The sequence below is a fragment of the Anticarsia gemmatalis genome, chromosome W (assembly GCF_050436995.1).
Source record: "Anticarsia gemmatalis isolate Benzon Research Colony breed Stoneville strain chromosome W, ilAntGemm2 primary, whole genome shotgun sequence".
In the NCBI taxonomy this organism is placed as follows: Eukaryota; Metazoa; Arthropoda; class Insecta; order Lepidoptera; family Erebidae; genus Anticarsia; species Anticarsia gemmatalis.
The window spans coordinates 1217124-1242381 of record NC_134775.1 but is presented as its reverse complement, the minus strand read 5'-3'; the positions used below and the strand labels follow the sequence as shown (position 1 = coordinate 1242381).

Genomic DNA, 25258 nt, shown 5'->3' with positions numbered 1-25258 from the left:
CCAGGCAGACTGTTTATTGGTTCCCATACCGGTTGTTTCTTACTCGAACTCACGTTCCAAGAGTTATTTGTTTGATTCGTCGGATTCCACTCGTCGTCGAAATTCGCGGCGCGACGATTTAGAGTTTACCGCGGAAAATCTATGATAAAGTGTTCTCGAACGTAATAGTACGAAATCGGTGAAGTTGCCAACATATATCGGTATATTCGTCTTATTTCGTACCCAATATCGGTATATGACAAAAAATACAATATTCAATCAAATCGTTTATTTCTTTTACTAGCTGACCCGCGCAACTTCGCTTGCGTCACCTAAGAGAATGGGTGGGAATTTTCCCCGTTTTTGTTACATTTTTCATTGCTACTCCGCTCCTAATAACCGTAGCGTGATGTTATATAGCCTATAGCTAAAGCCTCGGTCATATTTAAATTAATTTCGAAGTCATAACAATTAGCACTATTTAAAAGTCGTTTTGCGTGTAAAAGACCACTAACCGACTGAGTAGACAGCCTATTTCACTGTTTAGTTTTCATGAGATTAATATGGGAAAAGATGCGTTCAACGTTGGCAGCCGAATAAGGCAGTGATAAAATTTGGAAAATGAAAGTAGACAAGAAAAGAAACATTTGAGTGTCATCAGCAGAAATCGTGGAAAAATCATTGCATTTCGGTATTTCGGTAGGACAGAGCCAGAATCGGTAGAAATACCGAAAAATCGGTAGGTTCGAGACCACTAATGATAACTGAGTGAAATCCTACCGGCTGCGCCACTCTTGTTTCCGGAGCGGGGAAACAATTTTTTAAAAACTAATTTAATTAAAATTAAAGTGAGAAATTAAACACAAAAATACATGTGTAGCCGATTCGGAGGCTGTTTTAATTCTGGATTGTTTACGAGCGTTAGATCCTCAGGAGAGACACATCCGTTGGGCCCGGCTTATCTTACTTCTATGAATTGTCAGCATTCTGCTGGCTAAGCATAAACTATATTCTAAACTTAATCTAAGGCTGAAGGTGTAGGTGTTACCATAACTACTTCGAAAACAATAACAAGAAAAATAATAACAATAAAAACACTAACAACTCAAAACTGGAACAATAACAAGTAATAATAAACAACAGTTCACACACGACACGACGAATAGGACATAACGAACGACACCGGTGAAGAGCTTCCGTCTTCCGCGAGCGAATTGCTCGAACTATCAATCAAAGAGAGCCGCCGGCGCCTCTCCGCACACTCGCGCCGCCCCCCCGCGCCACCCGCTCCCTCCGCGCCGTCCGCGCGCGCGCCGCCGATTTGGTGACGAGCGACGAGTTAGGATACCAGCGAGAGATTAGATTCAATAAAATATTGATATGGCATTACTATTTTTACTTGTCACAGTTGTCACTCGTTGCATTGTAGTTTTATTCAAATACCAAATAACATTACAAACATTATTGATGTAAGTTTAAAATACTTTGATATTTATAACATAAAATCAGATTAAAGTAAATAAAATAAACACGAAACATTTATTTAATTAAACCATAAAAAATGTAGGTACATAACAATGATAACAATCAATATCCATTAATATTCTTATCAAAGAAACTAACTTATCATAATTCATAATCCCCGGAGAATTACTTAGCATCCATTTTGTCGCATCCCATCTTTGTAACATCCACGCGCGGTCGCGGCGTCACGCGTCAGTACGGCCATCTACTTTTCGAGTCGCACCACGCTTGTATGAAGTATGAATGAGCGTGTAAATATCGAATAGAATTTTGCAAGAACAAATGGAACAAAGCGACAATATAAAAATTTTACCTTCAAATAAAATTTGTATTATGCTTCCAATGACGTCCGAAGTCCCTTATGAGAGAGTACATCGATTCTTTCGCCTCGCCTGGTCGCTAGATGTCGCTACTTCCGCTTCCTAAATGCGCTAGCAGCGCCACCTACTACTTCCGGTCCGCCGCTAAGCTACCTACCAACTACAAGCCGCCATCTTCGTCATTGTACGGCTCATAATGGTTTAATACCAGGAAGACATTACTGGGACTTTGGACGTCATTGGAAGCATAATACAAATTTTATTTGAAGGTAAAATTTTTATATTATGCGTTCCGTTTGACGTCCGAAGTCCCTTATGAGAGATTGTTTGTTATCTCCTGGTGGCTTGTATGATGGTTACAAACAAATTGGAACAATATTAAATTAAAACGCAACAATGTGATTGAACATATTATATTGTAAATTTAAATGCACATTGACTAAGATGCTAGGTATAAATCAAAATATTTCCTTAAAAGTATTATGAATCAGGTTGAAAATATTGCGATAGAGATTTTTCTGATCTAATATCCCTATTAGAAGTATTGATCTGTTTCAGATTAAACTTTTTAAAAGTACATTCATGCTGCCAATTAGCCTTAGCTAAAATATCATAAATATGGTAATTTTCTACCCAATTTAAAGATGAGACTGCTGATCTACAGCTTCCAGCTGACGCCTGAATACCAGCATCAGCTAGAAGCCTCTTTATCCATCCACCAATCATAGCTGCAGTAGCTGGCCTTGTAGGACGTCTAGTTGCTAAGAATAAATTAGTAATATTTTCCCGGGTCCCTTGTGTCATATTTACTAAAGTACGTATCCAATATAATGTATCGACTCTTTTATCCGGTGCGGTCAAGAATGTCCAGCTAGATTGTTGGAATGAAGATGAGTCAGTTTTGGACCCGAAAACAGGGTGCAACGTAATCGAATCAGTGTTATGTACAAAATGTTGACTATCAGTATGTAAAAGAGTTAAATCGTGCGCTCTACGACCAGAACACAAAAGTAAAATAGCAGCTGTGTGTCTAGATACTTGATATAAACTATTTAAATTAATATTGTAACTCTTTAAGAACCTTATCAAAACCCTAGCATCCGAAATTGGTAATTGAGAAGACGCCGGTCTTGCCACGGAAATAGCTTTCAGTATGTGTTTTACTATTGGGTTTGCAGTAATTTTAATATCAGATATTGTTTCGCAAACGGAAGCAATAACTGATTTATGAACCAGTATCGTTCTGTAAGAGAGACCGTCAGTCAAAAATAGATAACCTAGATACCTAGCTACGTTTACTGGTTCCGGTAAACGAAAATTAATGCTTTTTTCTTGACAGAATCTCACCCATCTACTCCAAATGGGGGCATAAGTTTTATTTTTTTTGTAGACTGTCTCCAGCACGATGACAATAACTGTTTCTCTTGCAGCGTCCAATTACCCGTCAGAGTATCCCACCCGAAATGAGCCAAGCTTCCAGGTGTAACTTGCAGACTTGTGCCGGCGGTAGCATTGTCGCTGTGTCCACCAGCGTCTTCTCCAGATTTCTGAGTTTCACAGGACGCTTCAGAGCACGATTTTTCAGGTCTGGCCACCAAAAAGGCTTCGTCCACTTGGGTGCTACTAGAATGTACTGACCTGAGGCTGAGTTGAGGTGATCGAGCACCCTGGGTATTAGGCTGGGCGGCGGGAACAGCCATGCAAGTCGGTAATGCCAGGATCTGCTGAACGCGTCGTGAAAGTAGGCGTTCGAGTCTGACAAGTCTAGCGAAACATAGTTTTCTACAACATGTGTTGTCTGTGACGCAAAGAGGTCTAGGTCTGGTGTGCCCCACATGCTGAACAGTCTCGATGTCTCTTCTCTTGTGAGGTGCCACTCGGCAGCTGCGCGATTTCGTGAGAAGTGATCTGCTTCGATGTTGCACAGGCCTGGTAGGTGGTGAGGCCGAAACACAATGTTGAGGTGATCTACTAATTCCAGCAGCTGATGGGTCAGATCTACCAATTGACGTGATCGTGTTCCTCCTTCGTTTTTTATATAGGACACGACTGTTTTGTTGTCGCTCTGAAGGATTACTGTAGAATTCTGGAGCTCCATTGCTTTGGTTGATATAGCGGCTATCACACCATACATCTCCTTCAGATTGCTATGCCATCTTACCTGATGTTGTTCCCAGAGGCCTTTTACCATGTCGTTGTTCACCAGAGCTCCCCATTGAATGTCCGACGCGTCGGTGATGACGTGGTTCGTCGGCATTCTTTGGGGATGAATCGCTGACTTCTGATTGATATTCTCCATCCACCATTTTAGTTCTGTATGTACCTCTTCTGGGAACTGAATCTGCGATCGTGGATACTTTCTGAGTTTGTTGCTGTGTCGCTGCAATAAGCGGCAATGCAACCTTCCCCGGTGGGTGATGAAGGTTGCAAAGTTGAGGTGACCTAATAGGCGTTGCGCCTGTTTTAGGTTCCAGCTGCCGGCTTCGAGTCGTACTCGTAACATCTGCCGAATTCGTTGTATTTTCTCCGAGGGTAGGAACTTCGTGTTGAATTTGGTGTTCCATGTAATTCCCAGAAAATCGATTACCCTGGTTGGTGTTGTTACCGATTTCTCCACATTGATCCACCAACCCAGACTGGTCAAAAACTTTATTGCAATTTCTATCTGTGCTGCAAGCATAGTTCTGTCCTGATGTATTATCAGATAATCGTCTAAATATACCACTAACCTCAGTCCCTTTTTGCGAAGTATTTCTGCGGTCCAGTTCGTTACCGACGCTAAAATCCGAGGCGCTGCTGCAAGGCCGAACGGTAGACACGTCATTTGTAACAGTTGACCTTGATAACTGATCCGGAGAAACCTTCTGTGTGCTTCCTTTACAGGTAGATGGTAATAAGCTTGACTTAAGTCCAATTTCACCATCCAATCTCCGTGTTGTAGAAAATTTCATCCGTGATGGTGGAACAGACGGAAATGCCTTGGTTTCATATACTGATTTAATGCCTTGAGATTGAAAATTGTTCGACTTTTCCCGTTGGATTTCGGAATTATGAATAGAGGCGAGATAAAAGACGGTGTCAGAGGGGCCGGTTCTAAGACTTTTAACTGAATTAAATTTTGAATTTCTGTTGACATTAATTGTGATGTTCGAGTTTGATACTTTGTTAAAACATCTAAGGTAGGGAGAACTAACGGCGGTATCTTGTTGAATGGTATTCTGAGACCGGTTATTAATTTCTATATTGATTTTGGCGGATTAAAAGAGCCTGTCGAGTCATTTATTTTTATATCCTGATTTTCTATCCCTGCTTTAGAATTTCTTTCTTTTACTCAGATCCTCTCTCATATATGTATCTTTTAATTTTTTAACGATATCCCTACGGCGCAATTCTAACACTTCGGCTCGTTTCCCGCATATCACCTGTAGTATATCGTGGGATATTTCCTTATATTCGGACTCATTTCCAAATAGCTGGGTTAATTTTTCGTAAATGGTAGTTGCATTCAGCTGAACGTCTTTAGATGCCGACCAATCGACTAGGTTCTGTAATGCCGAGTTTACAGCTTAATTTTGAGCTAAAAATGCATTGGATAATGCTGCAAAACTACGTTCCATTTGGAACCAACGTAGGGACGCAAAATTGTCTTCAAAACGTCGCAGCTCTTCATTAACTCTTAATTCGGTAAAGGCCGGAAAAGCCGCATACTTTTTCTGGGCGTCTGTATATCGAACCGCGTTCCAATCGGGTGAGTCGAATCTTTGCATAACCTTAATTTTTTCGACACGTGCATGTATTGCCTTTGGTACCGCCGGTTCTTTGACAGAAACGCCCAAGTTGACAATACTACCCGCATCTAATTTGGGTGGATTTAAAAACGGATCATTGGGTATTGGTTCCATCGATACCGAAGTGTGTGGCACGCTGTTGCTTTTAGACATATTCAACGATGGGGTCTCTGTTGATGTTGCGAATGCGGCCGTTAAATTATTATTTACATGGCTCACTAATTGTTGTGACAATATGTCAAACCTTTCCTCCAGATCCCGTGAACTGCAACGCCTTTGGCGTTTCCTTGGTGGCTCTTCTTCCGACGGACAATCCGAAGAACTATCACTATCATTTGAATTTGGCGCGGTAACCTCTTTATCACTCATTTTGTCACCGAAGAGGTTATGGTAACGGAGGACAAACTAATTATATTTAAAATTAACTTTCTACTTAAATCTCGAAAGCCAATTTAAAATTATATAAAATTTGCGACAAAATGAATCCAATAAACTAATAGATTTTTTGAAGCGACCGTGTGCTCGGTTCGAAAAACGACGCAACATATCGTACCTACGGTGCAATAACGTCACTTATGCAAGTGATGTAATTTTTCAGGAGAGGCGTTTGAAAATTCAACTTCCTATTACAATAGATAGTTCGTCTCGACTAAAAAAATAAGATGATAATACCTAAACTACATCTATAAACGTTATTTTAAAATAAAAGTAAACATCTCACTAATTACTATTTTAAAAATATACACGTTTAAAAATTACTACCCTCGCAGAAGTGACGATAAGGCACTAGAAAATAATTAACCGGTCAATTATGTCAAAACAAATAAAACACGAAATCGTACATTTCTAAAACAATATTTATTAAAGTAGCAAATAAGTATAACAAAATTTCTTAATTCTACAAAGTAACTTTTTTATTAATCAGACTTTTTTATAACAGAGATCTTCTTACTATTAATTAGGCCAAGGTTTGTGTTCAATCAATGATTGGGTATGGCATTTGAGAATTATTATCATTACACATTAATCAATAATTGTTTTACTTATATCTAATAGAAATTTGGTAAACGCTCTGAAAAAAACTTTTCCAGGTTAACCTGGGGCGTTCGACGTTGTCATTGGAATCACACTTAGAACTTTACTATTAATTGGCTTTTTAATCACAGTCATTGTACCCATAGTATTTAAATCTTATTAATTAATAATCAACAGTAAATACAAATTATTTTACTTATCTTAATACAAAAACTTAACTGTTTACTCTTAACTTTAATCACTTGTACATTCACAGGAAAATAAGTGAGTTTTTAACGCTGCTGTTAAATAAAGTTCCCTGTAAGTGTAAATGTGGCCTTGTAGCATATAAGGCAATTAAAACAATTACATGAGATCATTGTAGAAACTTTCATAGTATCTCGGCACGAGATTAGCCGCCAATAATTGCAATAAATCACGTTTTTTGCGTTCTGTAATTGGTATTTTTGATGTATAAGCTTGCTTTAAGGTAATTTCATCTATTCTTCGAATGCCTCTATTGCCGCGTAATTTTTTGGGTTGAACAATAGCTTTTACCTCCTCCCAATTTTCAGTTTTATAAGTGGTTCGATATTGGTAATTTTCAGAACCCTTGGTAAATTTAATACTTTTGATGTCACCGGTCTTGATAACACCACCATTGACATTTTTCGCCGTATTAAAGTTCATGTTCTCCTCAAGCGATTTCAAATCGAAGAAATCGTTATAGTTCATTTCATTTACCACAAACGGTTTGCCAGTCTTTTTGGCCCCACGAATTAGGGAAATATATTGGTCGGGAACATAAATACATCCAGCGTTTTTGGTTCTAGTCACAGATTTTTCTATTACTGAGTGAGCTGCATCACCTTCGTTCTGCGTGTGGCCTCGAATCAAGAAGTTGTGTTGAATGGAGTTAACATTTAAGCGACTCACTGCATAGTGGTACATAGCAAAAACAAATTTATTTTTCTGCTGACCACAGCAATTGTCAGAATAAATAATGACATCGCAGCCTGGTTTCTCAAATGCAATCTGCTCCAGGTATTTATACACACACGACCCTATTTCGATGGCTCCTCTGTTGCCCAACCCTTCATGCCAAAAATAACAGGTTGTTGTTTGCTCGTTTGCATTAGACATTGTTAAATTATAACAATTAAGTCTTGATTTGTAGTAAAAAGAGCTTGATTTGCCAACGGGGCATGGTAACACCGCTTGTAAGTCATAGGTGAATACAATTGTGTTGTTGTCAGGTTCAAGACATCTTTTCATATCCCTGTCTTTCTCATCCCTACTTAAGTTTTTTTTCTTCCTGATGTAAGTTGAAGCTGTCACGTAATTTATTTTTTTCTTCTTCAGAGGCATTTTCATATGCTTCACACTCATCGCATCGATCTTTTTTCGGTTTGAAAAATCCAATGTTAAAGTCTTGATTGAAAATCCGTGAGTAAGCGTCGTAGTTCACAGTAGGCTTGTTTTGTTGCTTCTGAATTTCGGAATAATTTCTATGCAATTCTGCCACTGTTAAACCTCCATCAATAAATAGTCTGCTAGTATTAGCCCTAAGATAGTGACTCTCAACCTTTGGTATTGATTCGATATGATCCTTTACTGCTTGTATAACTTCAGGTGGCAATGTACATTGTTTTCCGTGTTTTCCTCGTTTATCAGCTGGAATAAAGCCATAATTCTCTGCTTTGCCGTCGATAACAGTCCGTATAATACGTTGTGTTATACCCAGAGTGTTGATCAGAAAAGTTTTACAGACGCGGATCTCGTTATTCTCATTGAGCAAGTAATATGCAGTGTTTTCTTTTCTATCGTACCTTTTGTTAGTCTTTATACGGCGGTACGCACATTTTAGTCTTCTTGTACAAGCGTTTAAAAAACCCCGTTGCCTCTCTATACTCTCCAAATTCCAGTAAGACTCAAATATTTTCGTCCTTTGTTCGTCAGTAAATTTTGCAGCACAGGACAACCGACATTTTGAGGTACATGTAGGCCCCATTCTTTTACCTTGATTGAGTTTTTTGGTCTTTACTGAGATATATGTTTGACCAGAATTTTTCAATCTCTTCGCTACATTCTTTTTCCAAGTTGTTGGATTACGCGTACGCTTTCTGCCTCTCGGTTTAGCTATAGGTTGTGCTGGTTGGTTATGCCCGTGAACAAGAATCTCACTATTAGAATGATTATTTCCTGCAGGAGTATCACTGGAACTGCTACTTGAATTGTCACTGGAACTACTACTGGAGCTACTGCTGGAACTGCTACTGGAGCTACTGGATGAAGACAATCTTGAACGAGGGCCGGGCCTGAATTCATCTCCTGAATCAGTGCCGGAGAAATCGCCTGTTGGAAGGTCAATACCATCTCGTTCATACATTTCATGAGTAGACTCTGGAGTAGTTGTTGATGGGTCATTTAGGTTGGATGGTTCTTCTTGATTCTCGGAATTTGTATGAGACAATGTATTTTGTTGTTCAGAGAAATCGCCTATTGGGAGGTTGATACCATCTTGTTCATACGTTTCATTACTGGCAAACATAGTAGACGGAGAGTCACCGGGGTTCTCTAAAGTAGTATCATCCTGTTCTGGAGTAGTTGATGTTGGGTCTTCTAGATTGGATGGTGATAGTTGATTCTCGGAATTTGTATTGTGGGACAATATATTTTTTTGTTCGGAATCTTGCATCCTTGTATAGTTGTATACATTTTGCACTTTAGAGTTCTCACTGTTATTTGAAAGTGCAAGAAGCACAAGGTTTTTGCTGCGTTGGTTCATTTAAGGTCTGAAACAAACAATATACAAAATTATGTGGTAACCCAACGTGTAAAACAAATACATTAACTCCTTATATCGCGTACAAACCGGCAACTATTTACCACATGTACAAAATGATGTAAGTATTACAGTTTTATAGAAGACATCAATATCTACAACAGCACCTAAAACTATGATTTTGACCGATACTTTACAACTATGTGGAAGTGTCAACGCCCGACTTCTGAACCTATGATGAAGGTCTGAATATTAGAGTATAACTAGGTACTAATTAAGGTTAATTTTAGACTAAATATTAACTAAATTTTATGATATTTGGTATAAAATCAATGACTACTTATTTATGAAACTGTACTGGTACTGGAACAATATCGTCACAACTATTAATCTAACGTTTAACTAAATACCATTAAATACAAAGGTTGGGGAAACAACGTCACTACTACAAAAGTGTTGTTATTTCGCCAAAAATATATTGTCACAATTGGGGAAACAACGTCACTACTACACAAGTGTCATTTAAGCTCCAAAAACATAAAAATAAATTGTCACAATTACCTTAGTAACGTTGTCGATCCAGGAGCCTGCTTCTCGTGCGGGGGCCCGCGCGAGTTAAGGATGCTACTCCCATAGACATATGCATACTCAGCACTAAATAACCTATATACCATATAAAGGTGCTGACATACAATTTAACATTAACACGTGTAAGGCACCGTGAGAAACTTAATGGAAAGTTCTAGAACAAATTATGCTGACTCCCAACCTTATAATACTTGTTACTGGAAACTCACATGTAAACATCGAACGTTCTAGAACAAATAATGCTGATGCTACCTTGCTTCCCAGATATATGAAACCTGTGGAACCCACATTTTATGTACTTAGTTTAAGTTAGCTTATAACTTTAGAATTATAATTGATTCATTCTGTTCTCGCCATCGACTCTGTAAACACCTTGCTTTCCAAATAAATATATTTTTTGGAAATTCGGTTTCATTAAACCTTGACTGGCGCAGCCGGTAAGCGACCTTGTCGTTGGGTCCTCTGTGCCTTCGCGAATCGATATTTTCGGGAGCTAAGAAGAAGCCAACGTTCGTTTTTACGATTCAACGGGTCGACGAACCAAATAAATTCGTCAAGGACAGCCACGACGCAGGGCCAGCAGCGGTGCAGAATCAACGATCACAGAAGGCGAGCGGGAAAGCTGCGGGTTATGTGAGTAAATCTTTTCACTATCCTGTCAATTTCCCTGTGTATTCTCCTGGTGATTATTATATGTGATTCGTGTTTTATAAAGGATTAGAAAACGCCAGTTAGCACGTAGCACATTTTAGTATAGTGATAAAATTTTCAGGTTAGTTTATAGCTATTATTCTATTGTGTGTTAAATAAGTAAACTTTTTATTATAAAATGGAAGGACAAGTAGGTATTGTCGCTGTACCACCCGGTGTATTAAAGATTATACCTTTATTTAGTGGTGAGTCAAGGCTCCTATCGTTATTCATTCGTAAGACAGAATATATTATTAATTTATACCGTGGAAATGAAATACAAAATGAATATTTGTTCCACGCGATAACGAGCAGATTAAGCGGGGAAGCTGCCAACTTTATTGGGGAACGAGACACTATACAGAGCTGGGCAGCATTAAAAAGTGTTTTACAGGAGCATTTTGGGGACCCAAGGACAGAAGATTGTCTGGTCCTAGAATTAGAAAGCGTGAAAATAAATAGAGGCGAAAGTTATCTAGATTTTTGCCACCGAATTCAACAATTACGAAGTATTTTAATTGCGAAGGTCAACGAGTCTGTTTTGGCTATCGAAGACAGGATAGCCAAGCAAAGTATTTATACAAACCTTTCTTTAAAAGTTTTTCTTTTTAATTTACCACAATATTTAGTTAGGTTGGTACGATTTAAAGAGTGTACTACACTGGAAGATGCACTTAAAACTGTCTTTGAAGAACAAAACTTTCAAGATGTTTACGAGCAGAAAAATCTAAGGTCAAATAAATTTAATCACAACTTCCAGGGTCGTAATACCTTTAATAACTTTAATTCACAAGCGAGCACTAGCACACCAAATACGCAACGCTACAATAACAACCCAGTTCCGAATCGTAATTTAAATAATAACTCTTTTAACAATGCGTTACCAATGCGTAATAGAAATAATTCATATAATAATAATTTCTCGAATAGTTCGTTCCAATTTAGAAACGCTAATAGGCAGCAGAACTATAGTTCTTACAATAATAATCCATCCCGTAACAATTATAACAACTCATTCGAGCAATCAAGGCCGCAGTTGCATCATCGGGAATTCACTGATAACGCGCCGCGCAGGTTGCAACAGGCACAGCTGCTACCAAATGGATCAGGTTGCAATACTGACGTCACAATGCGAACGGCTAGTACTAGACGTGTTAATTATACGGACCGCAATGATAATGAATATAATGTGTTGCCGAGCACTTCTAATGATAATGAACAGGTAGAAAATTTTTGTATAAGGGCCTCTACACATCAGAGCGAATAAACTTAAATTATAATGTGTTAAATACTCTGCCGCACATACGTATTCCGGAACTTAATGCAATTTTTATGCTGGATACGGGCAGTCAACGTTCATTTTTAAGTCCGAAACTAGCAAATCAATATTTTTGCAACTTTAAGAAGTTTCAAGTATTCGAAGTCGTAAGCACCCATGCTAGTAGCAGACACAACGAGGTTGCGTATATACCTTTACCTAGAATATTTAGAAGTCAGGAATGGCATATGTTTTATATTTATAGCGTAGATAATAGGTACGATGGTTTAATAGGTAGTGATTTATTAACACAACTCCATGCGAACATCGATATGAAAAACCAAAAGTTAATTACGAAGGACACATGTATACCTATCATTTATAGCCCACCCAGACATGAATTTTATGTAATACCACCGCGAAGCGAATTAAGGGTCCAACTCCCAGTTAATTTGCTGAACGGTGAAGGAATTTTAAATTTTGTAGAATTTTGTGATGGAGTCAGGATGCCAACGGCCTTAGTTACATGTATAAATGGATTTGCTACAACTGTTATTCAAAATTATACAGATGTACAAATGGAATTAACAGTAAACAGTCCGTTCAAGGTTGAACAGTATATCGAAGATAGTTCATTAAATAATAAATTAAGTTTGAATTTTAACTATAACGACAGCACTAGACTGGATCAGCTTTTAACGGATAACCTTGCCAAGTTAAAAGTAGATCACATGAATGAGGAGGAAAGACAATCGCTTTTCAATATTTGTAATGAGTATAAGGATATATTTTATTGTGAAGACGTGCCATTGTCATTTACAAATGAGGTTAAACATAAAATCAGAACTAGAAATGAAGACCCGATTCACATTAAAGCATATAGGTTACCTCCAATACAAACAGAAGAAATCAGGAACCAAGTGAAAAAAATGTTAAGAGATAACGTTATAGAAAAATCCTTTTCACCTTGGAGTGCACCGGTACACTTAGTACCTAAAAAAATTGATAGTTCAGGCAAACAAAAATGGAGAATGGTAATTGATTATAGACGCCTCAATGACATTACCATTGACGATAAATACCCTCTACCTAATATCAATGACCTTTTTGATATGTTAGGAAAGAGTATATATTTCACTACATTAGATTTAGCAAGCGGATACCATCAAATTGAGGTAGAAGAAGAGGATAGAGCAAAAACAGCTTTTAGTACACCGTTCGGACATTATCAGTTTAATAGGATGCCATTTGGGCTTAAAACCGCACCCGCAACGTTTCAACGTGCTATTGATAATGTACTGAGAGGCCTGCAGGGTATACACTGCTTAGTATACCTCGATGACGTCATAATTTTCGCAAAAAGTATCCAAGAGCACAACGAAAAACTTAAGGCAGTATTTGATAGATTTCGGCAAACTAACTTAAAAATACAACTAGATAAGTCTCATTTCTTACGTAAGGAAGTACTTTACTTAGGCCATACGATAACAAGCGAAGGGCTAAAGCCCAACAATCACAAGATAGACGCGGTACTAAAATATCCAATCCCCAAAACTACTACCGAAATTAAAAGTTTTCTTGGTCTTATAGGATATTATAGGAAATTTATCCAAGATTTCGCAAAGATCACTAGACCACTTACAGTATGTTTGAAAAAAGGTAGCAAAATAGAATTAAATGAGGCATATATAGAAAGCTTTGAAACATGTAAAAAACTTTTAACCAATGCTCCATTACTACAATTTCCAGACTTTAGTAAACCCTTCACTCTGACCACGGATGCATCAAACTTTGCAATCGGGGCAGTACTTTCTCAGGGTCCTATAGGTTTAGATAGACCAGTCGCGTATGCTAGCAGAACTCTAAGTGATACAGAGTCTAGATACAGCACGATAGAGAAGGAGCTTTTAGCAGTTATATGGGCGGTCAAACATTTTAGACCATACTTATGGGGTAAGAAGTTTTACATATACACAGACCATAGACCTCTGGCCTGGTTGTATTCACTAAAGGAATCAAATAGTAAACTTACGCGTTGGCGCCTAAGACTAGAGGAATACGATTTTGAAATCAACTATAAGAAAGGGTCACAAAACTCCAATGCCGATGCATTATCACGTATCAAAATTAATAGCATTAACACGGAAAATAATAGTATTATAGTGAACATGAATGGCCTGAAAGCTAGAGAAATTAAAGTTAACGCGTTAGATAACGATAACGAATCAATGCAAGTTAATATTGATGATAGTAGTAACCACAACGACGAAATAATCACCTTGTCAGATTCAGATTCAGAAGCTGTAAAACTAAGCGTAAAGCGCAAAGAGGAACCAGTTTATGATATATCAGATTCAGATGATGGAGCTACGGCCCATTCAATAACAAATAGAGAACATGAGGGAATACCTATACTAAACGAAGCAGTAGATTCTAAGCCTAGACAAATACACGTACGTACTTGGTATAAAGACGATATTTGTGTGAAGGATTTATCAAATAACAATCAACGAATAATAGAAATACATATACCAGTTGCTAATAATGAACATTTAGTTAAGAACTTTCTTAAAGAATACGTAGATTTTAAGCATAAATATTATATTTATTTCGAAACGGAAGATTTTAGAAAAACATTTTGTAAAGTAGTAATAGAATTATACAAGAAAGGTACCCAAAATTTGATTGAGTGTACAGATAGAGTAGTTAATGTTATAGATGAGAATGAACAAAGGGATATTACATTAAAGTATCATGAAGGTAAAACCATCCACAGAGGAATTAAAGAAACACTTACCAAACTTAAAAGACATTACTGGTGGAATAATTTATTTATTTATTTATTTTAAACTTTATATACAGAGCTGTATAAAGGCGGACTTAATGCTAGGAGCATTTTCTGCCAGTCTACCTTAGGGTGATGCAGAGATTGTTGTGAAGGTGTTTAAAAGAGGAAGGAGAGTGAGATGAGAAAAGGTGTGTAAATAAATAATAATTGGTGTAGACAATATGAGTGTAAATTAATAATTATATTAAGTATAAACTTACATATAAAAAAAATAATATATATACATACATATTAATTACATAAATGAAAATAACATACAATCAATATATATATATACAATAATAGATAAATATATGAATACATATAAACTATGATAATTGTGACGATTCAGCAACTTTGTTCAACAATAGATCTTTTACTTTGCTCTTGAACGTAAGACGGTTAGTGGACATCCTGATTTCAAGAGGGAGCGCATTCCATAACAGGACTGATTGAACAGGGAACGAGGAATTGACAAACCCAGAAGTGTGAGAGGGACAGAGAAGAATAAGATTGCTTGAGGAGCGGAGATTACGATTGTGGTTATCACACAAGTATTGAAAGTAGGGAGTTAGGTAGGCTGGGGGAGTAGGGGAAGTAAGAAAAGAGAAGAGAGTCGTGAGTGCACGTAAATTACGGCGCTCACGGATTGGTAGCCACCTAAGTTGAGAGCGATAAGTAGATACATGATCATACTTGCGTAAATTGAAGATAAATCGAATGCAGTTGTTAAGAAGACGGTCAAGTTTGTTGAGAAGATCTGCATTCAGGTCAAAGTAACACACATCACCATAGTCGATCAGAGGGAATATTAAGGTCTGCACAAGCATGGTTTTGGTCCTGGATGGCAGAAAGTTCTTGAGGCGATATAGAGCTCGCAGTGTGCTAGTCACTCTACGGCAAACATTGGCTGTTTGGACTTTCCAGCTCAACGTTGAATCAACATGAAGACCTAAATCTCTTACTGAAGACGTCGTTTTAATAGTCCGGCCGTTAAAGACTATAGGTGGTACATCAACATTACCTAATCTGCTAATATTGCGGTGACTGCCTACCACTATAGCCTGACATTTGGCAGGGTTAACAGCCAAGCCAAACTTCTCAGACCAGCACCTAATGTGTTCGAGGTCGCTATTCACGACGTCTACTGCTGTCGATATAGAGTCCACGGACCCTTGCGAATAAAGTTGCAAGTCATCAGCATACAGATGATACGATCCTCGAAGATTTTGGGTTACTAGATTGATGAATATTGAAAATAATAAGGGAGAAAGAATGCCGCCTTGTGGGACGCCAGAATCCAGTCCACGCCAGCTCGATGAAGATTCACCGAGGTGAACCGATTGCTGGCGCCCTTGAAGATATGAGGAAAACCAATTCAGCGCACCGGAAGATATGTTAAGATGGGAGAGGATAGAGAGAAGGATATCATGACTGACGGTATTGAAGGCATTCGAGAAGTCTACCAAAGCCAAAACAGTGACTTTAGTATCTTCCATCCCCGCCCTAATATCGCCAGTCACCTTAAGGAGTGCCGACGTAGTGCTGTGGCCTGGTCTGAATCCGGATTGGAGCGGGCTAAGTAAATTGTTATTTAACACAAACTGTGTTAACTGTTGGTGTACACAGGCCTCCAGCACTTTGGAGAGAAAAGGTAGAATGGAAATGGGACGGAAGTGAGCTGGAAGTGACGGATTTGGGATTTTAGGCAATGGGATAATGTAGGCTTTGCGCCACAAGGAAGGAAAGGAACCAGAGGTAAGGGAGAAATTTATGATGTGAGATATGGCGGGAAGCAGGTGATCCAACACAGAGACGATCATGCGTCGACTGACGTCATCGGCGCCTACTGCATTAGATTTAATAGAGTGGATTATCTTCTTAACATCTTCCGGAGTTACTGGCGAAAAGGAGAAGGATTCAATATTAGGTCGGGGTAATTCCAGTATGGATTGGACAGTATCGGTCTTGGTTTGGTGATCCATCACTGTGGTGGACGTAAAGTGACGATTTATATCGTCCAATCCAACCGTGCACTGTACGTTATTGCTCTGATGTTTGCCAATACCGAGGGTCCCGAGAAACCTCCAGATATCGGCCGGGGAAGAAGAGGAAAGATTATTTAGAAAATGTCGGCGTTTAGCGTTACGTACCATCTGATTGCATCGATTCCTTGCAACCCTAAACTGGTGCCAATTTTCGTCACACCGATCTCTACGAAACTTGGCAAAGGCCCTATTTCTTCGCCTCATAGCCATTCGAACGCCTTCTGACATCCAGGGCGCAGGAGGACGTTTAAGCCTAACCTTCCTAACCGGCGCGTGGACATCAAACAGCCTAACAACAGCTTTATTGAATATATCAATTTTGTCGTCAATGCTCGAAGCTGTTGTTAGCTGCTCCCAGTTGAGGTTAGCAGCGTCCGTACCTAATTTGTCCACATTCATACGCCCGAAACAACGCCTGTACAGAACCTTTGGACGGGATTTGGGGGGCTTTAGGGCGTAGGACATGAAGATTAGGTCGTGGTGAGAGAAACCAGGAGCTGGGTATTGGCCTGAGGATGAGACAAGGGAGGGAGCAGAAGTAAGGATTAAGTCCAGCCAGGTATCTTCACCTTCAGTGTTGTGGTGAGTGGCATGTAGGGGTAGAACGTGAAGGCTGGAGGACTCGACGATCTCAAGGAGTTTACAGGAGCGTGGTGAGCGAGGAGAACGGAGATCAGTATTGAAATCGCCCATGATGATTTGATGTGAGTAACTAGACCCCGTAGATTCCAGCACCGACTCGATGCTGGAGAAATAGTCGATGGAAGGGGGACAATATACAACGCCGAGAAGGACTTTGGCTCCTTTGACACAAACCTCGAGAAAAAGGAATTCGGCGGATGCAGAGTAATTGGGAGAAGAAGAAATAAGAATGTGGTAGGGTAAGTCACTTCTAAGATAGATAGCGACGCCACCACCTCTCTTATCTATGCGGTCGTTACGTATTAGAGAGTAACCAGAGAGAGAGTATGAAGAAGAAGATAAGTGAGGTTTGAGCCAAGTCTCTGAAATCAGGATGGCATGAACGTCAGCATCAGCAAAAGCTTCTTGCAGGTCAGTGAAATGGCTTGGAACGCTCTGTGCATTTACGTGACAGACGTTAAAAAGATTTTTATTTGAGCTTTCAAAAGTTTGCCGTAGAAAATCACCGAGCGTACCCCCTGTGGAACAAAAGCTCTCGTTTGGTGAAGAGGTAAAGTCTTCAGCTGATGCGAAAGAGGCATCATCGTCGCTGTACATAATATAACAAAAAAAAATGTATATATATATATATATATTATAATAAATAGATATCACAAAAAATAAAATATAAGAAGAGTATTAAACGGTGCAAATAACATCTCTGCACCACCCGCCAGCTAACACACACAATAAAGGAAAAAAAAAATGAAGTGAGAAGTACAGTACAGAAAATTAAATAAAATAAAAACTGTAAGTGTAAACATACGTACTGCAACACCGATCGTTACCGAACGTAACTGTCAAAGTCACTTGTCATCTGTCACTTGTCAGTTTGTCATTTGACAACACTGCGATCCAGTGAGTGTGCAAATTACATTTAAGCATAAAAAAATAACATAAGAGGGTGATCGGCAAATAAAGCAAAGAACACAGACATGTTGTCGCGAATAACCAAACCGTGAATGAATAATGCAGTTACGAAATATCCTAACGGCGTCACAATAATATATGATCAAGGACCTACACTTAGGTCTTACGCGGTTTAGAACTCGCCGCAGATGATGCCGCGTTCACCGCTCCGTGCTTCGGTCGGGAAGAGATTGCAGTGCCCACCTTTGGATGCTGGGTAGTAAGAGTGTTCAGCTCGTCCATGGTGACAATCTTATGACGGCTTCGATCAGACGTTTTGACGATGATGGTGCCGTCTTGGGTCCAGCAGTCCTTCATACCGAAATGCTGCCGAGCCTTAGCAAATATCATTTGGCGGGTCCTCGTCAGAAATTCCCTCACCGATATAGACGTCCCCCGCAGTTTCGCCTTAGCTCGCCAGACAGATGACCGGACCTCTGCATCCGAGAAACGCACGAGAATTGGTCGGTGGTGCTTACCTCCAGGGGCGCCTAGCCTGTGACAGACCCTGATGGAAGCCGCTGTGATTGTGGTCAAGCCCAACTTGTCCCGGAGAATGCTGGAGGCCATACTTTGGGCATCCATGTTATCTGCCTCCGGAACCCCGAGGAAGAGGAGGTCCTTCCTGCGATGCCTTGTCTCCATGGAGTCCATACACCGTGCACATTCCGCAACCTGTTGCCGGAGCAAGCTGAGTACACCAAAAATTAGCTCACGGAATGTCCGGAACTCCTCAGCCACCTTTGCCACCGTGTCCTTCGCAGCGCCTGATTGCAGCTGAGCCTCTAGATCAGCCATCCGTTTATTGAATGTCTCCTCAAGCTTCGACTGGGTCTGCTGGATCTCACTTAGCTGAGACATTTTGTGTAGCTTGTGACAGTGACTTGCAACTTTCAAGTTTTGTGTTCAGCTGGCAGGTGGTGTATAATGATACAATATCACTACATATACTATGCACCAATAATTGTATGTATTACTATTATAATATTATGCAAATAAAATTAAAAATAAACTATAAAATTCATTAAATAAAAATTAAATTAGGGGGAGTGATTTTTTGTGTCCACTTATTTTGACACCTACCATATGAAGCAAACAATATCAGCTATCATTAACGCTTTACGCATTTTACTGCTCAACAAATTTATAGCACACAATCCGGATGCTGATATATTTTTTGACTCCATACATGATACTTTAAATAATATTTCTAATTATTTGAACATGTTCAAGAGATAAAAGTGATAATGTTATTATGTATAGTATGTATTTGTTGAATAGAATTTTATCTACAATGTTTTTTTTTGTTTAGATACTTAATAAGATTTCTAGCCTAACCTTTTGTACAATTAGTATAGATATAAGTGATTTGGTGATAAACTGTAAACTTATATTTTTATCAATAAATGAATGAATAAAATGAATGAATGAATGAACGCTTGTGAACAATGTCGGAAAATGAAATACGACAGAAAACCTATCAAACCAACCATACAACTTACCCAAACACAATGCATGCCGTTTGAGGAAGTTTTTATGGATTTGTTATACATAGAAAATAATTACTACCTAACTATTATAGATGCTTTCAGTAAGTTAGCCCAAGCTTTTAACATACCAAATAGAAGTACACCTGAAATAGTGAAGGCACTAATTAAATATTTTAGCATGTACGGGGTGCCGAAAAAAATAAGTAGCGACCCAGGTACAGAATTCAACAATAAACTGGTACAAGAAATGTTAAATTTATATAAAATCGAAATGCATGTAGGGACTCCAAATAATCCCAGTTCAATGGCTATTGTAGAGCGATTCCACTCGACAATCATAGAAATTTACCGACTAGCAAAGTATGAAAAAACAGATCAAGATGCAGCATCGGTAATGACGTACGCTGTCATGGCCTATAATAACACTATTCACAGTACAACCAATTTTACACCTTTTGAAATGGTATTTGGCCATACTGATTCAGGCACTGATTCGGCCGCCGCGTCACCCTTCTGCCCTCTCGGTGTCACTGAAAATCAGAACAGAACCAGAATTAATGTTTTGCCTTTTTTTTTTTTTGGGACTGCGGTACGAAGGGGAACGGCGACGGGGGAGGGGGAGGGGGGGGGGGTGATAAGACCGGGGAGGGGGGGGGGTGCTCGCATGCACCCCCTCCTGCAATCAATATACGATCACACAATGACGCACCATAGCACTACCTCTACCCTCCCCCCCCCCCTCCCCTTAATCACCCACCGCCCCCTTGAACCCCTTTGCTCCCCCTCTCCCTCCCCGTCTACCCGCTATCACTGTAATAATACCCTGCCGATCCGACTACTGAAAAAACCCTCCTATATTCAGCAAATTAAGCCCCCCCCCCCCGCTCCCCCCTCCCCTCTTGGCCTGGGGGGGGTGAGGGGTGAGACGTCGGAGGTCTGGGTAATTGTGTCATCGACAGGACAAAAACAAAATCCTGCTCGTCGAACACACATATGTATATTATTATGTACACACACACGGCGAAACGCGCAAACCCGACGACACAGACTCTACGATTTGACATATGTGTACAGCGGTGCGATCGTCATTTGTTTCACGACAAACGACGATCGGCGGCGAGTGCGAGCGCGAGATAGAGCTGTTTCACAACATAGAGTCAGTCTCCGTCGTTTGTTTGTGTCTCACTTCGGCGACTCGACTCTGTGTTGTTGACGGGCGGCGGGCGCGCATCATCACGAAAAACACATATATATGCACCCCGAAAGAAAACAAAAAAAAAAGGTGTGCATATATATGTGTTATGTGTTATAATCGTCTACGAATTGGACTGTGTGCTAGTGTTGTCATGTGTGTTTCTACTCTACACAGCAACATATGTGCACACACGAAGTAGTTGTACGATTATCACGAGTAGAGAGTGATGTATGTGCTTGACCGCGGCGGAGTGCTTTCGACGCGACGAATAAAATCTTTGCTATAAGAAAACACTCTCTCGACTCTCGTTCGTGTACCGTCCGTGAGTGTGCATTCGTTCGTTCGTTCGTTTGTTCGTTCGTTCGTTCGTTCGTTCGTTCGTGCGCCGCCGCTGTGCAGGCTAGGGCGACAACGCGTTCTTATTCGTTGTCGCTCTGTCATAAATATTTATCATCACTCTCGTTTGTTCGATAATAGAGAGTACGAGAAAGAGACGCTAGACTTTGCTACCTATGTATATATGTAATAAAGTCGCGTCGTTACAGACAGACAGGACGACTCGACTATCGTCGTCGTCGTCGTCGTCGTCGTCTCTCGTATTCTCTCGGATAAAACGAGAGAGATAGATGAATCTCTTTAACTGTGTGGGCCGACGGACCGTTGTGTATGCACGAGTCCGTATAGAATCGAAGCGGTCCCGAGAAAAATTATACTTACACCTCTATCTAGCGAGGCATTACTCTATAGACACCGGGCGGAATCGTGATTGTTTCACATCCGTATTGTGTTAAACGTTTTTTTAAATAAAATGTGAACGCGTCTCGGTACGAACGTTCCCAATTGGGGCCACGTCAGTGTGTCCTGAAAATGCAGGCGGGCAGCGGACGTTTGACGTGTTTGAGATACAACCGTTTCAAACGTTCGCCCGTCGGCGACCCCAAACTCTCTATGTGCGCACAACACTACATATATTTATTTACATGTGCGTGTTGTGTGTACGTTTTACAGAGCTCGCCCGTAACGCGTCGGCGTGATCTAGGATCGTCGACGCGCGGGATCGACGGAGTGCGCGCTACGAGCGCGTGTTCTATTCGATAGCTCCCTGGTTGATCCTGCCAGTAGTTATATGCTTGTCTCAAAGATTAAGCCATGCATGTCTCAGTGCAAGCCGTATTAAGGCGATACCGCGAATGGCTCAATATATCAGTTTTGGTTCCTTAGATCTTACTCAGTTACTTGGATAACTGTGGTAATTCTAGAGCTAATACATGCAATCAGAACTCTGACCAGTGATGGGATGAGTGCTTTTATTAGATCAAAACCAATCGACGGAGGGCCCCGCGTCTGAAGTCGTTAATTTTGATGAATCTGGATAACTTTTGCCGATCGCATGGTCCAGTACCGGCGACGCATCTTTCAAATGTCTGCCTTATCAACTTTCGATGGTAGTTTCTGCGACTACCATGGTTGTCACGGGTAACGGGGAATCAGGGTTCGATTCCGGAGAGGGAGCCTGAGAAACGGCTACCACATCCAAGGAAGGCAGCAGGCGCGCAAATTACCCACTCCCGGCACGGGGAGGTAGTGACGAAAAATAACGATACGGGACTCTTACGAGGCCTCGTAATCGGAATGAGTACACTTTAAATATTTTAACGAGGAACAATTGGAGGGCAAGTCTGGTGCCAGCAGCCGCGGTAATTCCAGCTCCAATAGCGTATACTAAAATTGTTGCGGTTAAAAAGCTCGTAGTTGCATTTGTGCGCCGCGCTGTCGGTGCACCGCATCCGCGGTGATACTGACACGTCTGCGGAGCATATCGTCGGTGAGCCGGCGGTAATACGCCGGTTCAATATCAAAATCCTATCGCGGTGCTCTTCGGTGAGTGTCGAGGTGGGCCGACAATTTTACTTTGAACAAATTAGAGTGCTCAAAGCGGGCTCAAAATGCTGCTTGAATATTTCGTGCATGGAATAATAGAATATGATCTCGGTTCTATTTTGTTGGTTTTCAGAACTCCGAGGTAATGATTAATAGGGATAACTGGGGGCATTCGTATTGCGACGTTAGAGGTGAAATTCTTGGATCGTCGCAAGACGAACATCAGCGAAAGCATTTGCCAAAGGTGTTTTCATCAATCAAGAACGAAAGTTAGAGGTTCGAAGGCGATTAGATACCGCCCTAGTTCTAACCGTAAATATGTCATCTAGCGATCCGCCGACGTTACTACAATGGCTCGGCGGGCAGCTTCCGGGAAACCAAAGATTTTGGACTCCGGGGGGAGTATGGTTGCAAAGCTGAAACTTAAAGGAATTGACGGAAGGGCACCACCAGGAGTGGAGCCTGCGGCTTAATTTGACTCAACACGGGAAATCTCACCAGGCCCGGACACCGGAAGGATTGACAGATTAACAGCTCTTTCTTGATTCGGTGGGTGGTGGTGCATGGCCGTTCTTAGTTGGTGGAGCGATTTGTCTGGTTAATTCCGGTAACGAACGAGACTCTAGCCTGCTAAATAGGCGTCGTCATTTAGGTGTGCGTGGCTCCGTCACGCAACTCACTGGCGACGTATTAAAATTCTTCTTAGAGGGACCGGCGGCTTCGAGCCGCACGAGATTGAGCAATAACAGGTCTGTGATGCCCTTAGATGTCCTGGGCCGCACGCGCGCTACACTGAAGGAATCAGCATGTTCTCCCTGGCCTAGAGGCCCGGGCAACCCGCTGAAACTCCTTCGTGCTGGGGATTGGGGTTTGCAATTATCCCCCATAAACGAGGAATTCCTAGTAAGCGCGAGTCATAAGCTCGCGTTGATTACGTCCCTGCCCTTTGTACACACCGCCCGTCGCTACTACCGATTGAATGATTTAGTGAGGTCTTCGGACCGACACGCGGTGGCTTCACGGCCGTCGGCGTTGCTGGGAAGTTGACCAAACTTGATCATTTAGAGGAAGTAAAAGTCGTAACAAGGTTTCCGTAGGGGAACCTGCGGAAGGATCATTAACGTGTTGTCGTTGTTGTCGTCGCGCTGTTTTTGTTGTCGTTGTGCACACACACACACGATGAACGATGATGGACGATGATGGTGATGATAATATTTATATATCCTAAACACCCAAAACTCAAAAAAAAGAGACTCTGTTCGACGGTGGGTGGCGCATCTCGCGCCGCCACCCGACGAACGTATCTCGCGTCGCGCTCGTCGTAACTTCAACGTAGACTGGTATACAAATCCGCTACCACGAGTTGATACCTCGACGAGAGCGCTCGTCAATCGAACGCACATAACGAGAACACGCGAGAGCGTCATTGTTGCGGTAGGCGCGCTTGTATCGCGTGTCGTGTATCGTTATACCACAAACATAATATACATAATATATGTATGTAACATTTGTAACTTGTAACATTTAACACACACAATATTATCCATGCGGTAATGGTGTAAAAACTATTACCCTGGACGGTGGATCACTTGGCTCGCGGGTCGATGAAGAACGCAGTTAACTGCGCGTCATAGTGTGAACTGCAGGACACATTTGAACATCGACATTTCGAACGCACATTGCGGTCCGTGGAGACACATCCAGGACCACTCCTGTCTGAGGGCCGGCTGTATAAAATACAAATGCCACATTGCGCCCTTACGGGGGCGCACATGACGGTTCATTGTGACGTCGACTAATAGTCCTCGTCCCAATGTCCGTTTAAATATCAACGATGAACCACACACGTGTCGATTGTGATGATGATCATGCGACGACGTTTACACAAACGTTGTCGAACGACCGGCGGTGTGCCGCCTGCGGACAGTGCATGATATGCGAAATATCATATCGCGCACATATACGCTAGCGGCGCGCTCGACTCTTCGAAATACTTTTGCCGCATGGCGGTGTATGTATAGAGAGGGTTGAGCGTGTGTGTACGCACGCACCGTGTTATGTGTCGTGAGTGATTTAATATCGTCGCGATCTTCGCGCAATACACACAGTAGGCGGACTCGACGTCCGAAGAGCGCATCGACGCCGTCGTCGTTCCTCCGGGACGGTTGCGTCGTCGTAACGCTGACGGATATCGCGTCTGCCTCATTTTTTTATCGTTGGCCTCAGATCAGGGAGGATCACCCGCCGAATTTAAGCATATTAGTAAGCGGAGGAAAAGAAA

The 25258-nt window shown here is 41.0% G+C and overlaps 1 protein-coding gene, 1 long non-coding RNA gene and 3 other non-coding genes across 6 annotated transcripts in view; 3 read left to right on the top strand and 2 right to left on the bottom strand.

The window, feature by feature from the left end:
* Window positions 1–3267: 3267 nt before the first annotated feature.
* On the bottom strand, window positions 3268–4122 carry LOC142985774 (uncharacterized). Its single transcript, XM_076134020.1, has one exon. The coding sequence runs from the start codon at window positions 4120–4122 to the stop codon at window positions 3268–3270; it is 855 nt and encodes a 284-aa protein (XP_075990135.1).
* A 16283-nt stretch (window positions 4123–20405) lies between these two features.
* The window catches only part of LOC142985801 (uncharacterized), a 113860-nt gene continuing 109007 nt past the window's right edge, over window positions 20406–25258 (bottom strand). For both annotated transcript variants that reach the window (XR_012960276.1, XR_012960275.1), the window contains one exon: window positions 20406–20431. This is a non-coding gene — a long non-coding RNA (uncharacterized LOC142985801). The remainder of the gene's footprint in view (window positions 20432–25258) is intronic.
* On the top strand, window positions 22196–24097 carry LOC142986063 (small subunit ribosomal RNA). The gene has a single exon (XR_012960309.1). It is a non-coding gene; the product is annotated as a small subunit ribosomal RNA (ribosomal RNA).
* On the top strand, window positions 24547–24703 carry LOC142986045 (5.8S ribosomal RNA). The gene has a single exon (XR_012960291.1). It is a non-coding gene; the product is annotated as a 5.8S ribosomal RNA (ribosomal RNA).
* The window catches only part of LOC142986067 (large subunit ribosomal RNA), a 3926-nt gene continuing 3862 nt past the window's right edge, over window positions 25195–25258 (top strand). The window contains exon 1 of the ribosomal RNA XR_012960313.1: window positions 25195–25258. This exon is cut by the window's right edge and continues 3862 nt beyond it. This is a non-coding gene — a ribosomal RNA (large subunit ribosomal RNA).

What these genes read in the sequence shown, in the direction of transcription:
- LOC142985774 (XM_076134020.1), bottom strand. Translation starts at nt 4,122, where the DNA reads ATGGAGAATATCAATCAGAAGTCAGCGATTCATCCCCAAAGAATGCCG.